The following is a 24079-nucleotide window of genomic DNA, read 5'->3' as shown; positions in this document are numbered from 1 at the left end:
ACCAAATGCCAGGTCCTGCACTTCTGTCACAACAAACCCAAACAGAGGCTTGTGGCATTGTGGCTGTAAAGCTGTCTGGCAGAAAGGGGCATGGGGGTTCTAATCGACAAGCAGCTGAATATGAGCAAGCAGTGTGCCCAGGTGGCCAAGAAAGGCAATGGCAGCCTGGCTGGGATTAGAAATGCTGTGTCCAGCAGGAGCAGGGAGGAGGTTGCCCCCTTGGAATCAGCTCTGGTGAGGCCACACCTCGACTACTGTGTGCAGATTTGGGCACCTTAATACAAGAGAGATGTGAAGGTGCTGGAGTGAGTGCAGAGGAAGGCAACCGAGCTGGGGAACAGCCTGGAGAATAAATCTGATGAAGAGAGACTGAGAGAGCTGAGGCTGTTGAGTTTGGAACAGAGAAGGCTGAGGGGAGACCTCATTGCTGTCTACAGCTATCTGAAAGGACCTTGTGGAGAGGTTGGTGCTGGCCTCTTCTCACAGGTAATTAGTGACAGAACAAGAGGGAATGGCCTCAAGCTGCGACTGAGTATGTTTAGGCTGGACATTAGGAAACATTTTTTCATGGCAAGAGTGGTCAGGCATTGGAATGGGCTGCCCAGGGAGGTGATGGAGTTACTGACCCTGGATGTGTTTAAAGGTCATCTGGATGTGGTGCTTGGGGATATGGTTTAGGGTGCACCTTGTAGAGTAGGGTTATGGGTTGGACTTGGTGATCCCAAGAGTTTTCCAACGTGAATGCTTCTGTGATTCTGTGATTCAGTTTCTGTAGCTAACTTATCTGGAAGACATAAAAATCATATGCAATGACCAGCCTAGAGAGGCTGAAGTGAAGCAGAATGCATTAACTCCTCAGTGAATCTGAAATAAGATTCAGCTGCCAGAAATCCTACCTATTTGGAAAAAAAATGGTCTTGACACAATGCCTACATCCACTCTCCAGTATTCAAGTGAATTGCCAATCAACTTGCATTAATCACCTCTTCTCCAGGCTAAACACCCCCAGCTCCCTCAGCCTCTCCTCATAGGGTTTGTGTTCCAGGCCCCTCACCAGCTTTGTCGCCCTTCTCTGGACACATTCCAGCACCTCAACATCTCTCTTGAATTGAGGAGCCCAGAACTGGACACAGCACTCAAGGTGTGGTCTGACCAGTGCTGAGTACAGGGGCAGAATAACCTCCCTTGTCCTACTGGCCACACTGTTCCTGATGCAGGCCAGGATGCCATTGGCTCTCTTGGCCACCTGGGCACACTGCTGGCTCATCTTCAGCCTACATAAACCCAACAATTTAAAAAATCCTCTACAATATTGTCTCATCAGGTTAGTTCCTAAAAAAAAAACTACTACTGTAACCTGCAACACATCTATGTGGTTCTATCTACATTGAGAGCAAATGGCAAGATCATTTTTTTTCCCCTGGCAGCTTGAAAAAGAAGTGAAAATCTTGGCTGTTTAGCCCTGTGAGTGCATCTTTACACAGACTGTAGACTGCTTGCAGTTTCAGGCTCTGGATAGATTCATTTCTAATACATTAGCCTGAGAATTCTTTTCAAAGAATGCCAAACAATTTCAATCAAAACCTTACAATTAGGATAAATATTGCACTTCAGGAGCATTCACGGTTGTGATGGAGATCCAAGCAGATGCTACACTTAATGAAACAGAACACTTTCAAAAGCATAAATGTGAACCTTGGAGATGGTGGCTCATCTGACATGATGCTAGAAAGTTCACAGCTAAAGATTAAAGCTAATCCACCTCTTGCATGGTGGTAAACATGGATAATGCACACAGATGCATTTTGGTCATGCTTCAAACTTTCAACCCTTTGTTCTTAAGCCTCACAGGACTGCTTTGAAGTCGAGGATAAAGCTCCTCTAGCACACCATTACCAAAGAAAAACCTTCTGATTCTGATCTCATGAAAGCGTAATCAATAACTTACACAAGTTAAAAGCCTGGCAAACAGCAAAGGTCATGTAATTGGGCCTTTATTGAGTCCATGTGTTTCACTCTCAGCTTTAACTGCCACTCCTGTATAATAAATATCCCTCCCCAAAATGTAAGCAATGAACTTTCTCAAAAGTTATGAAATCTCACAGCGGCTTCTGTTACTCTGGAGCCCTTCTAGGGTCTCCAAGGAGAACACTTCCACTTGTTCAAGGCAAGGTTGGACGTGACACTTGGTGCCATGGTCTGGCCTTGAGCTCTGTGGTAAAGGGTTGGACTTGATGATCTGTGAGGTCTCTTCCAACCCTGATGATACTGTGATACTTTCGGGTACCCAAGTGACAAAGTCTGCACCACCTCTGAGAATCTTTACTGCCCAGTAGATACCACTCTTTAGCCTTGTATTCCAAGGAAGTGAGTGTTTAAAAGTGATGGGGGGGAAAAAATCTTCTCTTTAATGACTTGTTAGAAAGACTGCCTTAATACTGCTCCCTTTTAACACCTGCTGCGTGGATCTTTCAAATGCCATTTCTCTGTGACTGTTCAGAGTAACTGACAAAAGTAATCACAGATACTACAATGAGAGAGGAGTTAGTTACATTTGTTATTTAAAGAGAATATTTGGTCAGTGTATTTGAGAAGGAACTCATGGGTCTGCTGTTCTACCTGAAATCATGTTGATTTGCCTACTAAGACCCTGGTATGTAAACATATATTACTGTAATATTTCCTTGTACCACACAGACCTCCATAGAGTTATGTCCTCCATAACTATACTTTGAACTGTTCAAAGCAAGATGGACTTAACTTTGCAGTAAGCAGGGAAGTATTACCTTACCTCCAGGTTTTGATGAGAAACTGAACAGTTTCCACAAACAACTTTTCTGTCTTTCAGGCTGTTTTCCACAAGCAGGCTCTGAACTGCTTCACTCTTGGCTTTACAGCACCAGTTTCACAGGGTCCAATCTTAGGAGTTAAGGTCCAGAACAGTATTTCCCAGGTTGAGCTGAAACCTACTATTGTCATTCAAAACCAGCCTGCCTCATGCCAGCTGCAGAATGAAAGTGCTGGCTGGAGCACAGTAGTATGGGGCTTGAAGTTGAAACTGTAAGATGAGAGGCTTCCTGTTCTAGTAGCTGGGTTTGGGTTCCAGGGTCTGGTGTTGGTACTTTTTGGTGAAGAGGGTGGATGGACAGGTGGGAGTTGGTTAGCTGCTTGTTTTCTGCTTTATGCTGCTGCTTTTCTGCATTTTCATAGAATCATAGAATCAACCAGGTTGGAAGAGACCTCCAAGATCATCCAGTCCAACCTATCCCCCAGCCCTAGCCAGTCAACCAGACCATGGCACTAAGTGCCTCATCCAGGCTTTGCTTGAACACCTCCAGGGACAGTGACTCCACCACCTCCCTGGGCAGCCCATTCCAATGCCAATCACTCTCTCTGGGAAGAACTTCCTCCTAACATCCAGCCTGTACTTCCCCTGGCACAACTTGAGACTGTGTCCCCTTGTTCTATTGCTGCTTGCCTGGGAGAAGAAGCCACCCCCCACCTGGCTACAATGTCCCTTCAGGTAGTTATAGACAGTAATAAGATCACCCCTGAGCCTCCTCTTCTCCAGGCTGCACACCCCCAGCTCCCTCAGCCTCTCCTCATAGGGTTTGTGTTCCAGGCCCCTCACCAGCTTTGTTGCCCTTCTCTGGACACCTTCCAGCACCTCAACATCTTTCTTGAATTGAGGGGCCCAGAACTGGACACCTCCAAGATCATCCAGTCCAACCTAGCACCCAGCCCTAGCCAGTCAACCAGACCATGGCACTAAGTGCCTCAGCCAGGCTTTTCTTGAACACCATCATAGAATCATAGAATTTTGCAGTGCTTTTTCTGCAAACAGGCCAAGGTAATTGTGCATTACATGATCACCTTTATATTAAACTCTTTATCTCAACCTGGAGGGTTTTTTTTTGTGTTACTTCTGTGCTGTTGGGAAACAGGCAGGTTAATCCACTACAATTCTCTTTACAGACACCTCATCCTCAAGTTACTGTACAGAAGGAGAGACATCAGGACTTGCAGAAGAAAATGCAGCCTAGTCAGAGTCTGATTTAGCAGCTGCCTTTCTCTCTCCCTGGGTGCAGACAGAGTCTATTTGCAGCATAGCCTGGACTCTCTTGACTTGCTCTGCACTGGTTTGCTAGCAATATCACATCGCAGAGAGGTGACAAGTCCTGAATCTCACTGTGGCATGTGGGCTGCAATGATAAGTTCACAGCATGTGGTATCATAGTATCACAGTAACATCAGGGTTGGAAGAGACCTCACAGATCATCAAGTCCAACCCTTTACCACAGAGCTCAAGGCCAGACCATGGCACCAAGTGCCACGTCCAATCCTGCCTTGAACAGCTCCAGGGACGGCGACTCCACCACCTCCCCGGGCAGCCCATTCCAGTGTCCAATGACTCTCTCAGTGAAGAACTTTCTCCTCACCTCCAGCCTAAATCTCCCCTGGCGCAGCCTGAGGCTGTGTCCTCTTGTTCTGGTGCTGGCCACCTGAGAGAAGAGAGCAACCTCCTCCTGGCCACAACCACCCCTCAGGTAGTTGTAGACAGCAATAAGGTCTCCCCTGAGCCTCCTCTTCTCCAGGCTAACCAATCCCAGCTCCCTCAGCCTCTCCTCATAGGGCTGTGCTCAAGGCCTCTCACCAGCCTCGTTGCTCTTCTCTGGACACGCTCAAGCATCTCAATGTCCCTCCTAAACTGGGGGACCCAGAACTGAACACAGCACTCAAGGTGTGGTCTAACCAGTGCAGAGTACAGGGGCAGAATGACCTCCCTGCTCCTGCTGGCCACACCATTCCTGATGCAGGCCAGGATGCCACTGGCTCTCTTGGCCACCTGGGCACACTGCTGGCTCATGTTCACTTCATTGAGTCTCAGCAACAGCTGTTTGGGGAAATCCTCCCATCAAAAACGCCTTCCTTCTGCCTCTAGCCACTGCTGGTGTACCAGTCCCTTTCTACTCTTCAAGGTCTGTCCTTTTTGCCTTCCCTTTCTTCTTACAATCTTTCTTTAAAGGGTATTCAGACGATGAATACAGCAAACAGTCATGCTGGTTTTATTGTTTTTCCTCCTCTTTCTTCAACGGGATTAAGAAAAGATCCTGACATTTTCTAGGTTTAAAGTTTGATGCAGATGAATTTGGTGAGAGACAAAAGCAGTGTTCTGATCCAGGCAGTGCTGGCACGACCAGGGCAATCCCTCATTCGAGGCAGATGAAAGAAATTAGGAAGAGTTATGACAGTCAGAGTCAAGCTGAGCTTCCAGACAAAACCTTTGCACACTCTTGCAGGAGTAAGTCCTACTCAGCCAGGTATGCAGTTTATTTTGGGAAAGCTACATTGTCCTGAGGGCTCTTTTGTTTGATTGTTTATTGGTGTGTTGGGGTTTTTGTGTGTGTTGGTTTTGGTTGGGGTTTTTTTGTTTGTTTGTTTGAACTCTGTATACTGTAACCTATCATCTGTCAGTGCAAATCCTGACAGGGAGGGCTAGCAGCTGAAAGCATCCCAGAGGGATATTTTGCAGAGACTCTAACCTCATTTTTGTTAGAGAAAATGCCAGTGGGACAGTTCAGGTTCAGAAACAAATGTGTGGACCTTCTCAAGCCCAAATATACCTCTAATGAAAAACCAGTAGGAGTCTTAGGACAGTGGAACTCTATACTCTGCTGCGAGGTAGCTGCCTCCTTTGGGATTAGTAAGTTTTGCCAAGATCAGAGATGTAATTTATTCCTTGATGCACAGCTATGGTAAATCTGGTTTGTTCTTGCAGAGTGAGGCCAAATTGTCCTTTTTGTCACGCAACGTGCCTCAGATGTGCTGACAAACCCTAAATACTGCTACAGTCAAAGGCTGCTGAAGGTCTCCAAATACCACAAGCCAGCCTTTATCAACTAAATGGAGTAGCTCTGGGCTGTGTGAGCCATGGAAACGCTGGAGCAGAATTGCACTGAAAAACTTGCTGACCTGTCAGCTCTGCTCTCTGCCATCACTATAAGACCCAAAACCGCAGTGCTGTGATGGTTTGGGGGTTACCCCACCCCCCCACACTTTTGTATTTGCCCCAGCTAACTCAGACGGACCCTGGGAATATAGATGAAGCAATTTATTTACAGCTAGCAGAATTTACAAGCAGCTATTTACAATATATACAGTTATATACAATTATATACAGAAATATACAAAGGATAAACAATACAAAAGCACAACTCCCCTCCCAGAAACCTGAGTCCCCAGGAGGGGCTCTCAAACCACCCCAACACCTCCCCCCGGCCCTCTCAACCTTACCCCAGTTCTCAGGAAGAAAAGAGGTGCAGCCAAGAGGTTAGGGAGCAAGGTTAGTAGGAGCAGGGTTAATGAGATGTGACCAGGTCTAAGGCCAAAGCAAGAGTGAGAAACAAAATGGAGAAAAAGTCTTTCTTCTTCCCAGAGTTCTCAGCGTGACTGTGAGAGAAGTAGACACAATTGTTTTTCATTTCACTGCCCGTTATCTAGTCCTTCTACCAAAACATTCCAGCTTGCTTCAAACTAGCACAAGTGCTCAGCACAGCAGCCTGAGGATCAAACCCTCTCTGTCATCTGCAGCAGGACACAATGTAATACCAGTCAGCTGAGTCAACTTTGTTTGGTTCTGCTTGAATTTCTGCCTGACAGCAACGTGGTCTAGTTGATTGGACAGGGCTGGGTGATAGGTTGGACTGGATAATCTTGGAGGTCCTTTCCAACCTGGTTGATTCTATGATTACTGATGGCACTGCCAGAGCTGCCACACTGACACAAGGCATTTTATCCCAGAGAAAAATAAAACATCCAAACACATGATTAACCACCATCAGAAACGTGATCTTTCAATTGTTCATTAAGGTTACACATCAGGAATAATTCAAGCTAACTCTTGTCTGCAATGTTCTTAAGCTTGAGGCCCTTCATTTAACAGGTTTCTTTGCAGCAACACTGAATCACAAACACATTTCTTAAACAGGATCAAGGAGCTGTAGTCTTTAAACACAAGATGACAGGAATGCCGTGTGATGTGTCTCAGGAAAGTGAGACACATCAAGGGCCACCTCTTTGACTGTGGCATGCCACTTAGGTGTGCTGTGCAGCTGAACTGAGGACAGGCTGCCTTCCTACATCTTAGCAAGATGCTTGGAATTAGAGAGGAGACCAGACAAGGGTGATGCACCAGGAAGCTTTTGTGATCAAACCAACCAAACTGACAAAGTTTGCCAGTGAAGAAGTCCACTGGTCAGAGTACGAGCACAGAATCACAGAAGGTTAGGGGCTGGAAGGGACCTCGAAAGATCATCCAGTCCAACCCACCTGCCAGAGCAGGATCACCTGGAGCAGATCACACAGGAACGCATCCAGCTGGGTCTTGAATATCTTCAGAGAGGGAGACTCCACAAAGCCCCTTGGCAGCCTGTTCCACCTTGGCTAAAGAGGCTGGTGCAAAGGCAGGCCCATGCTCTGCTGCTTTTGTGCACAAGATGCTCAGGCAAACTAGACTAAAACACTGCCCTGCTGAATGAAATGAGCCTGACACTCGTCCAACTGCCTTTGCTCTCAGTGCGGTGCACACAGCATAGGGGCTCCCTCATGTGGATCTCCTAAGACGTACCAGAAAAAAGGCCATGCAAGCACAGCCCAGGAGCAGTGCAGCTGAGGAAGACACAGCACAACCTGCTTTCTTCAGCTCTTCTTGGAGCAGGGACTCTGCCACACCCTCCTCAGCATGCCAAAATGAGATCCCGTCTCTGCTATGCTCAGAACGAAAAGACACACTTCTGCTTAGACAATGGGATTAGGCTTTTGCAACACACAAACTATTTTCAAACTTCTAAATTTCTGTGGCACAAAGTGAGGGTTTTTTGCCCCTAATTCTTTCTACCTTTCATTCTTTTATTTTTTTTCCCTTAAGGAAACAGAGAAAATAATATACAAATCCAAAATAATATTAACATTCAGTGGCTGGGGGTGGTGAGAGTTCAGAATATTGAAACTGATAATTATCTCTTTTTATAGAGTATCATCTTGCACCAATTAATTTCTCCCCTCCACCACAATTGGCATAGGTGGCAGAATCCCCCCCACGACACCAAGTAGCTCTGGATGTGATGAAGGTCTGTAAAGGACAGTATGAATTTCTCCACCCTGTACCTAGTGCTAACACATCACAGCTCTGACTAGAGCGAAGTAACCCACTGGGTCACACGCTGTGAGCTATGCTCCTTTGCCAATACAGAAATGTCATCACACCAACACAATATGAATAGATCTTTCTGTGCAAAACCAGCATGCAGGTCAATTAAAAACAATCAAACAAACAAACAAGTAAATCACAGAATGTTAGGGGCTGGAAAGGACCTCAAGAGATCACCCAGTTCAACCCCCCTGCCAGAGCAGGATCACCTATAGAATCATAGAATCAACCAGGTTGGAAGAGACCTCCAAGATCATCCAGGCCAACCTAGCACCCAGCCCTAACCAATCAACTAGACCATGGCACTAAGTGCCTCATCCAGTCTTTTCTTGAAGACCCCCAGGGACGGTGCCTCCACCACCTATGCCAGATCACACTGGAATGCAACCAGGCGGGTCTTGAACATCTCCAGAGAAGGAGACGCCACAACCCCCCTGGGCAGCCTGTTCCAGTATTCCATCAGCCTCTCAGTGAAAAAACTCTTTTTGTGTATCCATGGAACTTCTTGTGCCTCAGCTTCCACCCACTGATTGCCTCCTGTCCCATCATTGGGCATCACCGAGCAGAGCTTGGCACCATGCTCTTCGCACTCATCCTTTACATAGGTATAAGCATTCCTGAGGTCACCCCTCAGTCTTCTCCTCAAGCTCAAGAGCCCAAACTCCCTCAATATCTCCTCATAAGGAAGGTGTTTCATGCCCTTCATCATTTTCATGGCTCTGTGTTGGACTCTTTCAAGCAGTTTCCTGTCCTTGAACTGAAGGGCCAAAATCAGCCAAGGTACTGGCCAGCACCCCCTGCTAGCAAAGCATTTCCCAATTCTCAGTATGGCTACACATTTCATTTGTTGCTTGGCATTACAGGGCTGGGTAACTGTATTTTGCCTCTTCTTCCTCTCTGAAGGATCTTGATGTGCTGTGCAACCTGTCTGTTCTCCCTGAAGGTCCCTTGTGTGGAATAACACAAGCACGCAGCTGCTTGTATTTAATCTGTGGCTTCTCAAGGGAAAAGTAAATTTCTTTCTATGTGATTACTCAAATGGACTCTGTTTAAGCAGTCCAATTTATTTTCCAGAACTTCTGCAAGAAAGAGAACTGGCTAAGGTTCAATTTTGGGAAAATGAAAGCAGTGTTTACTGCAGTTTGAAAGGAACAGGCTGCAGTTGATACTTGCACTCCTTACTGAAGGTGTTCAGTCAACTTGGTTATTTGCCTACACAGTTTTTAGTGTCAGATTCCCATTGACTATAGCAGTATTTGCACATTTGCAAGTTGAGAGCAAGTAGAAAACATTGCAGAGAGTGCCTATCTTCTCCTGCTCATTGAAAGGTTGGGATGTCTCCATGTCTTCCTCATGTGCTCAGAAAAGAAGTGGGTTCATAATTGCAGTATTGAGAACTCCAAACACATTCTCTGATGGTTAGGATGCTCCAAGACATCATTCTGAAGGTTGCCTCTGCTGCTCTTGCTATGGTTTCAGTGCTTCAGTGCTCAAAGCTGGTGACAGGTCTTCTCATTAGCAGGCTGCTGTTAGCAGAGTTTGTTTTCATTGATGATGGGCCAAAACCTGAGGCTGGGAGATTGCCAGGCTTGATGTCAGATATATTTATTTCCTTTAGGATCAGTTGGGTTTCATTAGCTATTTATCCAGCCTCAGGAGCAACTTCAGAGGATTTGTGAGACCAGACCTGAAGGCAGTAGTTGGTTATTTATTGAAGCAATTTGGCAGGGATGGCAGCAAGTGCTGAAGAAGTTGGAAGGCAATTGCCCACTTTTCCTTGTGTGACTCAAACTAGATTCTACCAGTTAGATGCAAAACAAAGCAAATTTTCATACCAGGTCTTCTGGTTTTGAGTTGAAAAAACAAACAACCAACCAAACAACTCCACTTTGCTTAGGCATTTCTGTTCTGCAAGTGCCTTTTCTCCAAGTCAGACAGATTTGTCAGGTCTGCTCCTCCTTAGTATGTTTATACAGCATCTATGAATGGACCATGAAGACACACACCATGGTGGATTTCGGGTACCATAGCTAAAGCCTTGTCAGTGCCTCTGTAAGACAATATTGCTGTCTTTGCTTTATTTATACTACTTCTGGGGCAGATTTCGTTTTGCTGCTTAGCTTTGATTGCACAAGCTACTCTGTTTCGTGCTCCTGCAGGGCCCATTTCATGCTAATGGTTTGCTTAGGAGATGAGAAGAGCAGTGCATTTTATTTACCTAGACTTTATGTCCTCACAGCAGTGAGGAAGGGAAATTCACATCAGGCAGACTGCTGCACCGCCAGGCTCAGTGGGCTGGCAGCAGCAAGTCCAGCTGGAGACCAACAGGGTATCTGAGTGGTTGATACGAGGGCTCCTACTCTTTAATATCTTCACTAAAGAACTGGACATTGTGACAGGCTGCACCCCTGGCAAGCCTGTAGATGATACAAAACTGGGAGGAGCAACTGATACACCAGAAGACCATGTGTCCATCCACAGGGACCTCAAGAGGCTGGAGGTATGGGCTTACAGGAACTTAATGAAGTCCAGCAAGGGCAAGTGCAACGTCCTGCATCTGGGGAGGAACAATCCCATGCACCAGTACTGGAGGGCAAGCAGCTGTAAAACAGCTTGGCAGAAATGTACATGGGGATCTTGGTGGTCACCAGGATGACCACAAGCCAGTACTGCACCCCTGTGATGAAGACAGTCAACAGCTTCCTGGGCTGCATGAGGCAGCAGGTCAAAAGAGGTGATCCTTCCCCCTGTGCTCAGCCCTGGTAAGACACATCTGGAATGCTGGGTTCAGTGCTGAACTCACCAGTACAAGAGAGACACTCACTGGAGTGAGCTCTGGGAAGGGGCAGAGGATGATGCAAGCATGCTGTTGTGGAGGCAGGGAATTAATGTGGCCAAGTCAGGAGCTAGAAAAATAGAATTATTTTTGTTTTCCTGAAAGCCCTGCCCCCACACTGTACACAAAACTGGTTTAGGTTTCTTTACAGGTTCTAATTCAATTGGGAATTCTTCAAAAGGATGCTACGGACAAATGCAGAGATTTAGGAAGTCAGGAAATGGAAAAGGCTAAGCTATAAACGCAGCTTTGCCCCACTATCAATCAGGCTGAGCAGAGAATTAAGGGAACAGCAGGCTTTACTCATGGAAGCGAGATAGGAAATTGGAGGTGAACCCTTGCTGGATTTCTCTGCAGCTCAGCTGCCTCCTGACACTGCAAGCAATATCCAGTATTGTGCATCCACGTGGCAGAAGCCCAAGGTGAGTGGCAAAGCTGCCAAACGCAGGAATGCCTCGAGACACGGCTGCCACAAGACAAGGATTCGTGGAAGCAACGCTGTTTCAGCAGTGGCAGGGGAGAACCAAACTGGGGCTGAGAGTAGTCTGGTCTGGGGGCCACCAGCAGCCCTCTCTCAAAGGGACCCCAGGACTTGCCAAGCTCGCAAGTTTGCACAGAATGGTGCAAAAGTATCACAGTATCACCAAGGTTGGAAGAGACCTCACAGATCATCAAGTCCAACCCTTTACCACAGAGCTCAAGGCTAGACCATGGCACCAAGTGCCACGTCCAGTCCTGCCTTGAACAGCTCCAGGGACGGCGACTCCACCACCTCCCCGGGCAGCCCATTCCAGTGTCCAATGACTCTCTCAGGGAAGAACTTTCTCCTCACCTCAAGCCTAAATTTCCCCTGGCGCAGCCTGAGGCTGTGTCCTCTCGTTCTGGTGCTGGTCACCTGAGAGAAGAGTGGGGAGAACCATCCAAAGGCAGGGACGAGGTAAAACTGACAGCCATGTAAAAAGGTAGAAGCTGTCCAAAAGCAGAGACAGTCCAAAATGGGCATTCTGTCACAGCAGGAACCCTGTCAAGGCAGGAATCCCCTCGCCTTCTCCCTTGCTCTATTCATGCTTTTCTAGACAAAGTGTCCATCTGCCATTTTATACTGGGCACAAAAACCCAGCCAAGCACCAGCCTGACTGCAGCACAGGCTCCCACACCAGGCAGCACACCTGCAGAAACGCCTCCTGCTGTTGCCCCTTCAAGCCTGCAGGGCTGGGGGGAAAGCAGTTTTCATGTCTCCTTCTCCTCCCCATTCAAACCCTTGAGGGGAGAGAAGAAAGGAGTTTGGAGCACTCTGGCATACATGCCTCACAGGAGTTTCAGGACATGCCTGGGTTTCCCTATACAGTACTTTCTTCTATAAGTTAAGTGCAAGGAAAAAAAATGTTCTGCAGCTTCTTCTACAGGTTGAGAGGTCTCAGCAGAGACTGGGAGCACCAGTGATGCAGAGGACTGTGAGCTCACACACATCATCTGCCAGGCTGCCACCCAAGACACACATAGAATCAACCAGGTTGGAAGAGACCTCCAAGCTCATCCAGTCCAACCTAGCACCCAGCCCTAGCCAGTCAACCAGACCATGGCACTAAGTGCCTCATCCAGGCTTTGCTTGAACACCTCCAGGGACAGTGCCTCCACCACCTCCCCAGGCAACCCATTCCACACTGGCTGAGCAGGACTTCTAGTACCTCATACTATTAGCACAGCTCAAAACATCACAGATAGCTCAAGTGTGTTGTGGTTTACCTCGGACTAGCACAAGGTGCTCCTTGTACAAGGACATCAACTTAAATTTGTATAAGAGCCAATCTTTCATGACATTATCACATCTATTATATCCCAATCACAGTTTATTACAATTCAGAATTCAAAGTATCAGTCTTCACAAGCCAAATAGAAGGGGGAATGCAAAGATACCTTTGCATTCAACAACCTATACAAAATGTGGTTGATTTTGTGATTCTTCCATATACACTTTTATGTCAAAAATCCATTTGCATAGCAGAAAACACCAAAAACTCTTCTGCTTTTACTGAAACACATACCTGCAGCTGATTCTGCCCCCTTTACCCTGCTCTCATCAGACCTCACCTGGAGTCCTATGTACAGTTCTGGAGGCCCCAACACAAAAAGGACAGGGAACTGATGGAGCCCAGAGAAGGGCCACAAAGATGAGCAGAGGGCTGGAGCACCTGCTATGAGGACAGCTGGTTGCTGTCTACAACTACCTGAAGGGGCATTGTAGCCAGGTGGGGGGTGGCCTCTTCTCCCAGGCAAGCAGCAATAGAACAAGGGGACACAGTCTCAAGTTGTGCCAGGGTAGGCATAGGCTGGATGTTAGGAAGAAGTTCTTCCCAGAGAGAGTGATTGGCATTGGAATGGGCTGCCCAGGGAGGTGGTGGAGGCACTGTCCCTGGGGGTCTTCAAGCAAAGCCTGGATGAGGCACTTAGTGCCATGGTCTGGTTGACTGGATAGGGCTGGGTGCTAGGTTGGACTGGATGATCTTGGAGGTCTCTTCCAACCTGGTTGATTCTATGATTAGATAGGCTACAAGAGTTGAGGCTCTTCAGCATGGAGAAGACTTTGAGGAGACCTTCTAGTGGCCTTCCAATATCTGAAGGAGGCCCACAGGAAGGATGGGGAGGGACTATTTACAAGGTCTTGTAATGACAGGATGAAGGGTAATGGGTTTGAACTGGAAGAAGGGAGGTTCAAACTGGATGTTAGGAAAGGGTTCTTTACAGTGGTGGAAGCCCCATCCCTGAAGGTTTTTAAGGACAGGCTAGGTGGGGCTCTGAGCAACCTGATGCAGTGTGAGGTGTCCCTGCCCATGGCAGGGGGGTTATAACTGGATGATCTTTGAGGTCCCTTCCAACCCTGACAATTCTGTGATTCTATGAACTCGCTTGGCTAGAAACAAATCACTGTTACTTGGCAGCCACCAAAAAAAAAATCCCTCTTTGAAAAGTGTGATACCAACATAAGCCATCATACACGTTAAAAATCCCTTCAGTTCGTTCTTGTTATGGCTACTACTTTTACTCCACAGCACTACTCGTAACAGCATTAACTTCAGACCGCTAAGAACACACTTGGCAAACTGCCTGCAAAAAAGAGGTGATGTTGACAGAAAAATATTTTCACTCCCACGAAGAGGAAAGAAACACAGCCTGGATGTTTTATTTCAGAAAACAAAACTAAAACCCAACCACACAAACAACACAAACCCAAACCAAACCAACTGTGGGTAACACAGAGAGCGATCTGTAGATTTCACAAAACACAGCCTTGGGGTGCCCTGTCAGGTCCAGTTCTTTTTTTAACAGTTCTGCTTTACAATGCAGCTCCTACTGTAAAAGTAGTGGAAAGATTTTTATAACTTAAGTTTTGGGTTTGGCTGGGTTTTTGGTTGGTTTTTTTTTAGTTTTGTTATAAATGTATTAGAACCTTTATAGAAAGAAAGGCTAAACAATGAAAACCTGGAAGAATGGTTTATTTAATGCAGCTTTACACTGCTGTGTAAAAAGAATAATTGTGTAGTTTACATAGATTCCATGTAAATTACTATGGAAACCAGATGTAGCTTACACTACAAGGTGCCTTGTAACTCATCTCTGCTGAGCAATAAATTTCCCCTTTTTTTTCCCCTTCTTGGCAAAGCTTTGAGAAACTTTACTGCTGTTTTCTATCAGCAGATACAACAGATGGCTGGCATATGCCTGCTTTACTAAGAAAGTGGGATCTCTACAGCATTACTTTGATCCCTGGTGGCATGTCTACAACACTGAGACGTAAAATACCACAGCTAAGCAGCATCTAAATATTAAAGGTTCAGAGCTGTGCTCTTGATATGAGAGCCCCCTGTCTAAAAATCATGCTCACAGTATGTAAACATCTTCACATTCCACATAGAAGTTTCGGGACAGAGGTTTGAAAACAAAGTATTTCCTCATGTCACATGTTTGGTGACGTGAAACCACAGTGAAGGCACTACTGTAAGTCCCAGGAGCACAAGTTTATGCAATTGCCTTGACCAAACTTCCAAAACAGTCATATTTTTAATAGGAAAAAAACCCAAACCTCTAAATTTTGTGTATGAGAAGTATTTTAGTTGAAAAGCATCACTGTAATCAGTGGGTATGAATAAGATATTTACCAAAAGCTCAGCAATTCCTTTGAAGGAAAGTTTTGCAATGTAGTGCTGCTTCTTTTCTTTCAGTTTATTGGGAAAACAGTCATGTTTCAATGGAGCACAGGATTGCATCCCTAATGCCTTAAAACTGCTAACCTGCTTTCTAAGCTCTACTTTACAATACAGAAATTATGCTAGAAAACACACAACATATATTCTTTCTTCCTAAGAGATGAGCATCTTTTTGCTTTACTCAAGGCTATGAGTAACTCTTTAATCAGAGATAACCCAGTCTTTCCAGTAAGGACAGGTACAATTGCCTCTTTTAAGGGCTGTGAGGACTGCATGCTCCTGACATTTCACAGAATCACAGAAGGTCACGGGCTGGAAGGGATCTTGAGAGATCATCCAGCCCAACACCCCTGCCAGAGCAGGATCATCTAGAGCAGATCACATGCACACATGCAGGTGGGCCTTGAATATGTCCACAGAGGGAGACCCCACAACAGCCCTGGGCAGCCTGTTCCAGTATTCCATCACCTTCACAGTGAAAAAAAAAATCTTTCTCGTGTTTCCATGGAACTTCCTTTGCCTCAGCTTCCACCCATTGCCCCTTGTCCTGGCATTGAGCATCACTGAGCAGAGCCTGGCTCCCTCCTCTTGGCACTGACTGCTTACATTTGTATAAACATAGATGAGGTCACCCCTCAGTCTCCTCTCCAAGCTAAAGAGCCCCAGCTCCCTCAGTCTCTCCTTCAGCATTTTTTTGTGGCTCTGCGCTGGACTCTCTCAAGCAATATCCTGAGGTCCTTCTTGAACTGAGAGTCCCAGAACTGGTTACAGTATTCCAGATGCTGGCTCACCAGGGCAGAGTAGAGGGAGAGAAGAACCTCTCTTGACCTACTAACCCACAGCCCTTCTAATACACCCCAGAATGGCATTGGCTTTTTTGGCCACCAGAACACATTGCTGGCTCACAGTTAACCTCTCATCCACTAGGACCCCCAGGTCCTTTTCCCCTGCACTGCTCTCCAACAGGTCAGCCCACAACCTATCCTGATTCATGGGGTTGTGCTCTCCCAAGCGCAAGACTCTGTGCTTGCCCTTGCTATACTTCAATTTCTCCCTTAAATTTGCACCCTTGTGACTAAAAGCACTCTCAGACTAAAGACCTCTCCCCAGCACTTGATCCCTTTGTACACAGATGCACATCTCCTGTAGTAAGGCAGAACCACCACTGCCATATAACAAAATGGCAACATAAGACTGTATATAACTTTAGCACACAATATACATGCAATATCCATGCACTGAGAGATATATACATTCATCCTCCAGCCACATGAGCCATATCCCATGCATTGAATCATAGAATGGTCTGGGTTGGAAGGGACCTCCAAAAGTTATCTAGTTCAGCCCCCTCTGCAATCAGCAGGGACATCCTTAACTAGATCAGGTTATCCACAGCCCTCTTGAGCCTCACTCTGGTTATCTCCAGGGATGGAGCCCAAACCACCTCCCTGAGCAACTTGTTCCAGTGCTCCACCACCCTCATAGTAAAAAGCCTCTTCCTAACATCCAGTCTAAATCTGCTTTTCTCTACTTTGAAACCACTGCCCCTCATCCTACTACCACAGACCTTTGTAAACAGTCTTGTAGGCTCCCTTCAGGTACTGGAGGGCTGCTATTAAGTCTCCCTAGAGCCTCCTTTTCTCCAGGCTGAACCACCCCAGCTCCCTCAGCTTTTCTTTGCAGCAGAGGTGCTCCAATCCCCTGATCATTTTCGTGGCCCTCCTCTGGACCTGCTCCATCATGCCCATGTCCTTCCTATATTGACCTACAGGACTGAGTATTCAGATGTCACATTGTGGGCACTCATTCAACTGTGCAGCAGGAGAGGAGCCATGGGGTACTCACAAGAGCTGAGATTAGAAAACAAGCTGCTACACCAATTCATCTGATCACAAATACTTCTCCCACATCTGAAAGGAACAAAGTGTTCTGGGCAAACCGCGGCCCAAACTGGTTACTTCTCTGCATCAGACCAGAGACTGCTATAGAACAAAAATTCCAACTTGCTTTTTGGGTTTCTTTTTTCATCTTCTGTTTACTAAATCACCTCAGCTGCTACTCTCTCCTGTGCACTGATCATTCCTTTCTTTCTTTCTTTCTTCTTTTTGACATGGTTCTCTCCCACCAATATTCACTCACGTGTGAATTAAATTTTATTGCTGTCAGAGTCCTACTGCAAGCTAAGCATATTGAGGTTTGTGGATCTGAAGCTTAAATCCTTGTCACAAGTTCTTAAATGCTGTAAAAATGATCTTATCACTGCTATCTTTGGTACCTTCAAGTGATGGCTGCAGTGAAATGTGCTGAAGTATTACCATAACACAGTCTAATCCCGGTCTCACTGGGGAGTCTTTAAGTGCAGTCTTTGCAAGAGGACCTTTCCTTTGGTAGCAAACACACACAAGACCAAGAAACACTAGTGAGCTCTAGTGGTCACGCAGATGACTACTGCATGCTATATATTGCCACTGACTTTTGCTTTTTTTCATATCAAGGAGCAACATTTCTAAGCAGCAATTTAATGAGACTGGGTTGGTGATTTTTTTTTCCTGAAGAAAATGTAACATCTGCAATCTTAGGTTTAAATTCATAGGTAAAAATATAAAGTGCACAAAACTGTAACAATCCCATTCTGCAGTACTTCAGCCTTCTCATAACCCCTGGCTCATCCTGATTTCACCATAAAGTGCAGGTATTCAGCCACTGCCGATCCTTACATCTTGTGTTTCTCCCAGTATTTTCTCATCATTAACTAGACTACTGGACTAAGGACTAGAAACATTCAATGCTTTTCTTTGGTTAGTAGTTTCTAGTGAGAATGGCTTTTTCCACATAAAATGGATACAGGGCACTGTATCAGAAATGTGACACCTAAATGTAGTGGGCTTTCACCACTTCAGTTTACATAGAATACAGGTATCATCTAGTGCATAAAAATGCTCCTTTCAACAAACACTTTTTAATTAGAATGTGGATGTCATGAAGCAGGAATATTGCCAGTTGCCTGGGCTGCATTATTTACTCACATCTTGGATCATTATTTATCCCAGGAGCAGGTAGAAGCAATGTGCACTTTCCCACGGGTGTAAACAGAGGTGCAAGGTGCATGTCAGGAGACATTAAGCCCTGTTCTTATGGAGATTCCAGATGTGGTGAATTGACCTTGGCTGGCACCTACATAGACACTCCCTCCCCTGTCTTGAGATCAAGGCAAGGAACCATATAATGACACAGATAGGATCTCCTGCATTTACTTAAGAGTAGTCTGTTACCTATAGACCCCAAAAGGATGTAGCTACTGCTAGAGACGGCAGCATATACTACTGACAGCCCCCAAAACCTTGGAGCCCTTGAGAAACATCTTAAAATTCAGTGGGATACAAAGCTAAAATATCTATAAAGACTCAGAGACAAGACTCACAGAAGAACCTGTTTTGGTTTTACCAAACAGAAGGCAACTGTGTGCTAGTTAACAGTTGTTTAACCAAAAGCAATCTAGTACCTCAGTATCTTGAATGCCTTCTTCAAAGAATGCTAGTTCCCATTTCCTTTATTCCTTTCCACCTGTTAAAACCTACTCACCTCTCACTCCCACAAACCACTGGACATTCTGAAGAAACTGTGTTCTTTTGCCACATTTTTTCCCCCCAATAACTTTTATCCTACTTTTCTTTGCAAAGTTACTGTGAGCAATGATGTTGCCCTATGGTCACAGAATGAGTATTCTTGTTCTATTTCTTTCCCCTTCTCATAATGTAAAGGGCTGGGTGGCATCAGAACAATAAGTGTCCTATTTTCCACAGAAGAGTGCAAGAACTGTGAGTAACAGACAGCTGTACTCACCTCTAGTGGATGCAAAACTCAACAGGACTATTGGTGATTAGAAAAAAAACCAAAATCTAAGATTCCAAGTGTGTCTAATTTTTAACCCAACCCCTGAAACACAAAGGAGGTGAAACTCCTTCCTTAGCTTAGGCTGCTGGTGGAAACCCTGCTCTTCATCTGCAGACCTGCGTAAGTATCTAAATATCCACAGCCATAAAGACTGGAGTGGCAATGTTTACATTCTGTCCACACAGATGAATTTGCAAGAAGTAGCTAGATGGGATTATAAAATCTCCAAATACAGAGCCTCGGTTTTGACATCTGTGAATGTTAACACAGTGTTCTAGGAACAGAGTAGCACAACCATGGTGCTTTAACTACTTAGCTATCTCACTTATAAATAATGTTTTATTTAACAGGAATCAGGTCATTCAGCACAGAGAAATAATGGGTTAGAGAGCTTTGATGCTGCTCAGAAGGGATTTTTGTCCTGCCAGTTGCATCAAGGAGAACATCTGTCTATGCTGTCTTTAAGCTTTCCACTGTCCTCACTGAAATCTGTGCTGCAATCACCTTTTCCTAAGGAGCTACCTGCAGGCAGAAAAGGAAGGAGAGTATAAGAAAGGACAACAAGAGGAGGACATAGTTAAGTCTAACATCTCAGTTATCCTTTACAGAAAATAAGGTAGCTTTATCATGGACCCCAAGTGAAAGCTGGCCAAGAAATAGAGCAGGAAGTACAGTTCCAAAACACACTAATTATTTCTAGGTATTTAAAAGTCTACCCTTGACAAAGTTGTTTTCTCTGTAAAGCTGGGCTGGAATGTCAAAGACTTTGAGTAAGTCACTTAGCCTTTGTGACTAAGTTTTGTCTCTCCACATTCCCCTCCCTCTCTAAAAGAGGAGGTGAAGTGTTTCCTAAATTGAAAGGCATTGTGAGGACAGCAAAAACTACAAGTGCCTCAGACAACACCTCAAAGCCAAACAAGTCCTGTAGCTAGAAAGAGTATTTTAAAACAATCAAAACCACACACAAATTTGTGAAGCTGCAATTAACACAATTACACACCTAATTCTCATTAAATATTTGGAGGTAAATACTGTTTCATCTTTACCATGCTCTTTGCTGTATAAAGCCGATGTCCAGCATTGCTAAAGCTAATTAATTTTATCCATCGTTTTTACCTTACAATTTCTTTTTCTGTGGCCATGCAACAGTGTTTCAGCTTTATGCACATATGTTGCCAGTGTGTTAAATCATGCATATGTTTATTGACAAAAATGTCACGCATTCTTAGCTTTTCAACAAAAGAGTCCAAAGAGATCCAGCACACTGCAGATTTACGTAGTCTTCCAATTAAGCTTGGTGAAATTAGGTCTACAGAACAGGATTATGATGTGCCGGAACTACACGTTAAGTGTGCACACTTAGCACACAGCTATCAGTAAATAATAACCTGTAGTGCATGTGCATAAGCTGAAGAAAGCCGAGAGAGAATTGCACCCACATAAATACTCTCGGGAAGACTTCTACTAAAACTAAACTTTAACCGCTGGCTCGCCGGTGAACCTCAGCCGCCGCCTCATGCCTGGCCAGCTTGCCAGGCTCTCCGCCGCCCGCGATACTCATACAGCCCTGCCTCCAGAAGCGCTTTCCCAGCGACCCGTCCGCGTCTCTCCCCGGTCCCCAGCCCTCCCCATGGCCCTTCGCTTCCCGTGCCGCCGATGCCCGCGCCTGCCGGTACCTCCGGACCCCGCAAGGTTTCGGACGCTGCCCACGGCGGTCGGCAAGGGGCACGACGGCAGCTACTCGCAGCCGTAGCCTCCTCAGCACACCTCGGAGAGGCTTTTCTCAACTGCTCCAAAGCCAAACCACCTGCCTGAGTTTAAAGAGCCGCCGCGACCCCATCTTTGTACCTACCCGTCCCGTTGCCTGCCAGGTGAAGTTCATGGCCTGGATGCTAACAGGAATAGCGGGCATTCTCTGCTGGGCTTTCCTGAAGTCGTGCGTGAAGGGAGCCATCTTCCCCTCGGACACGATCAGAATATCCTCCTCGAAGCCTGCCAAAGGCAAAGGGGGGCAATGAGCGGCAGTCCCGCCGAGCCGGGCTGTGCGCCGCAGGGGCAGCCTGCTCGCACTCTCGGCAGCCTGCTCGCACTCTCGGCAGCCTGCTCGCACTCTCGGCAGCCTGCTCGCACTCTCGGCAGCCTGCTCGCACTCTCGGCAGCCTGCTCGCACTCTCGGCAGCCTGCTCGCACTCTCGGCAGCCTGCTCGCACTCTCGGCAGCCTGCTCGCACTCTCGGCAGCCTGCTCGCACTCTCGGCAGCCTGCTCGCACTCTCGGCAGCCTGCTCGCACTCTCGGCAGCCTGCTCGCACTCTCGGCAGCCTGCTCGCACTCTCGGCAGCCTGCTCGCACTCTCGGCAGCCTGCTCGCACTCTCGGCAGCCTGCTCGCACTCTCGGCAGCCTGCTCGCACTCTCGGCAGCCTGCTCGCACTCTCGGCAGCCTGCTCGCACTCTCGGCAGCCTGCTCGCACTCTCGGCAGCCTGCTCGCACTCTCGGCAGCCTGCTCGCACTCTCGGCAGCCTGCTCGCACTCTCGGCAGCCTGCTCGCACTCTCGGCAGCCTGCTCGCACTCTCGGCCGCCGCGGCACCCGGCGTGGCGTCCCCGCTTACCGATGAGGACTCTCGCTTGCTGCGCGTCGATCCACATGTAAAGCGTGTCGGCCTGCCGCGGCGCGGCCCGCACACTACAGAGGCTGAGGGCGCCGCAGAGCAGCGCGGCGCACAGCCGCCCCGCTGGGGCCATGCTCCGCGCACCGCCCGGGACCCGCCGCTGCCGCTCCGGCCGCGCCTCTCTCTGCCACTGTGCGCCTACAGGCGCGGGGCGGCCCCGCCGGCGGGAGGAGGGCGCGGCGCGGGGAGGTCCCGGCGGCGGCGGCGGAGAGGGGGGCGCGGCTCTCGGTGGGTGGCGAGGGAGTTTGAGCTCCTCCGGGCGCGTTCCTATCCCAGCCGAGGAGGGCAGCTGCACGGTGGAGCAGCGCGGAGCGAGGCTGTAACGAGACAGCACTTCGTTGCACCGGGGCCGGAAGGCCGCCGGCACGGGCACAGCCGAGTGTCATAACAGGGTGCTCTCCGGGAGGCGTGCCTCGGAGTAGCAGAGCCTGGCACATGCCGTGCACTCAGTGCCGCCTATCCCTGCCCCACTCTCGCTGAGCACGCCACCGGGGCAGCCTGGCACTCAAGACGGCAGCACCGCAGTCACAAAAGCGCAGCTGAAGGAACTCACGTCTGCGTGATAAAGCTAAGCTTGGGCGCACCTGGTCATCTTTACAGCCTGCGTTTGTGTCGGGACTGAAGAAGCATCGCTGAAATGGCACCTGGCTGCAGGTGGGCAGGTGTTCCTAGCAGGATCCAGCAAGGCTGCATGAAGTGCTCTTTCGTACTGGCAAGTCGGGCCACGGAGCCATCATTCCGATGGTGCAGCAGGGACAGCTCTTCTCAGCTGTGGGTGAACGTGGCGACGTGCCAAAGACAGAAAAGGCTTTCGTCTTGTGTTTGTCCGAAGAGCTCGGGAATAGTGGAGTCAGAAAAAAACACTGAAATGTTGGTATTTACATAGAAACTGTAACTGGCTCAATATAGAAACTTAGTAAAGCTGAAAGAATTTTCTGTTTAAAAAGTTATTTAATCAGAACCGTGCCTTTTAGAGGAATAAAGAAAAGTTTCTAGTTTGTCTGGATACTTTCAAAAGTATCCAGTATGCTGAACTTCAGCCGAAATGTTTATGTAAGTTCAGCACATGAAATAACTTCACCTTCCCAGTGACATGCTGTGCTCTTTGGTTTTCCTGAAGCTCCTCTTAAGGAATCTTCCGCTGTTGTGGATGCATCACATCACTAACCCTGCATTGCAGTTCCTGTCCTAGAGCAGGTATCTCTCCCTTACTTCTGTCATTCTGTCTGCTCAGGATTTTATTGTCAAATTTCCTAGAAAAGCTCACATGAGCACTGGAGAGCAACACACATATTTACATGTGCATGGGTGTATAAGCCCATATTCATAAATACCCTGTAATCATGACACCGAAACAACATGCCCACATTTTCCATGCACAAGTGTATGTAAGGCACCTTCCAACACTTTAAAACACTTCTGCTTCCAGCTTCACTGCATTTTATGTGTAGCTAGCTGAGACATGGGGAGGGAGTGATCTGTATAAGTTTACCCAAGGAACACATACGTGGGCAAATGTAGGCTGGAATACCACTCTCCAGACCTCAAAAGCTAGAGTCAGCATATGTACTCTAAGAGAAATGCTCTATCTCTGATGTTTGTTAGGAGTGATTATTTACTGCTTTTTATTATTATTTATTATTTATCACACATATTTGTGTGCAGGTGCAGCTGGAAAGCTGCCTGGTGCAAAAAGACTTGGAGGCGTGTTTGCTGACAGCCATCTGAACACGAGCTGACAGTGTGTGAGGTGGCCAAGAAGGCCAGCAGCATCCTGGCCTGTATCAGAAATAGTATGACCAGCATGAGTAGGGGGACATGATCCTGCCTCTGTACTTGGCACTGATGCGGCCACACCTTGAATACTGTGTTAGGTTTTGGGCCCCTCACTACAAGAAAGACATTGTGACGCTGGAGGTGTCCATAGAAGGGCAACAGAGCTGGTGAGGGTTCTAGATCAGAAGTCTTATGAGAAGCAGCTGGAGGGAGCTGGTATTTAGCCTAGGGAAAGGGAGATCTTTTCATTCTCTACAACCATATGAAGGGTGTTTGCATGAAGGTGGGTGTTGGTCTCTTCTCTCAAGTAGCAAGCAATAAGACAAATGGGAATGACTCATTTAGCATTAGGGGAGGTTTGAGTTGGACATTAGGGAAAAATTTCTTCACTGAAAGAGTTCTCAAGCCCTGGAACAGCCTACCCAGGGAAGTGATGGAGTCACCATTCCTGGAGGTATTGAAGACATGTAGATACGGTGCTCAGGTGCA

General features: G+C 47.1%; 1 protein-coding gene across 1 annotated transcript in view; it reads right to left on the bottom strand.

The window, feature by feature from the left end:
* The window catches only part of WIF1 (WNT inhibitory factor 1), a 42605-nt gene extending 20218 nt beyond the window's left edge, over window positions 1-22387 (bottom strand). The window contains exons 1-2 of the mRNA XM_064141991.1: window positions 21755-22387; window positions 20997-21136 (exon numbers count right to left, since the gene is read on the bottom strand). Of these exons, the coding sequence (XP_063998061.1) occupies window positions 20997-21136; window positions 21755-21887 (273 nt within the window). The 5' untranslated portion in view covers window positions 21888-22387. The remainder of the gene's footprint in view (window positions 1-20996; window positions 21137-21754) is intronic.
* Window positions 22388-24079: the final 1692 nt, after the last annotated feature.

Source organism: Pogoniulus pusillus, chromosome 4, assembly GCF_015220805.1.
Source record: "Pogoniulus pusillus isolate bPogPus1 chromosome 4, bPogPus1.pri, whole genome shotgun sequence".
NCBI classification, from domain to species: Eukaryota; Metazoa; Chordata; class Aves; order Piciformes; family Lybiidae; genus Pogoniulus; species Pogoniulus pusillus.
The sequence above is the reverse complement of the archived record's forward strand: the minus strand, read 5'-3'. Positions and strand labels throughout refer to the sequence as shown.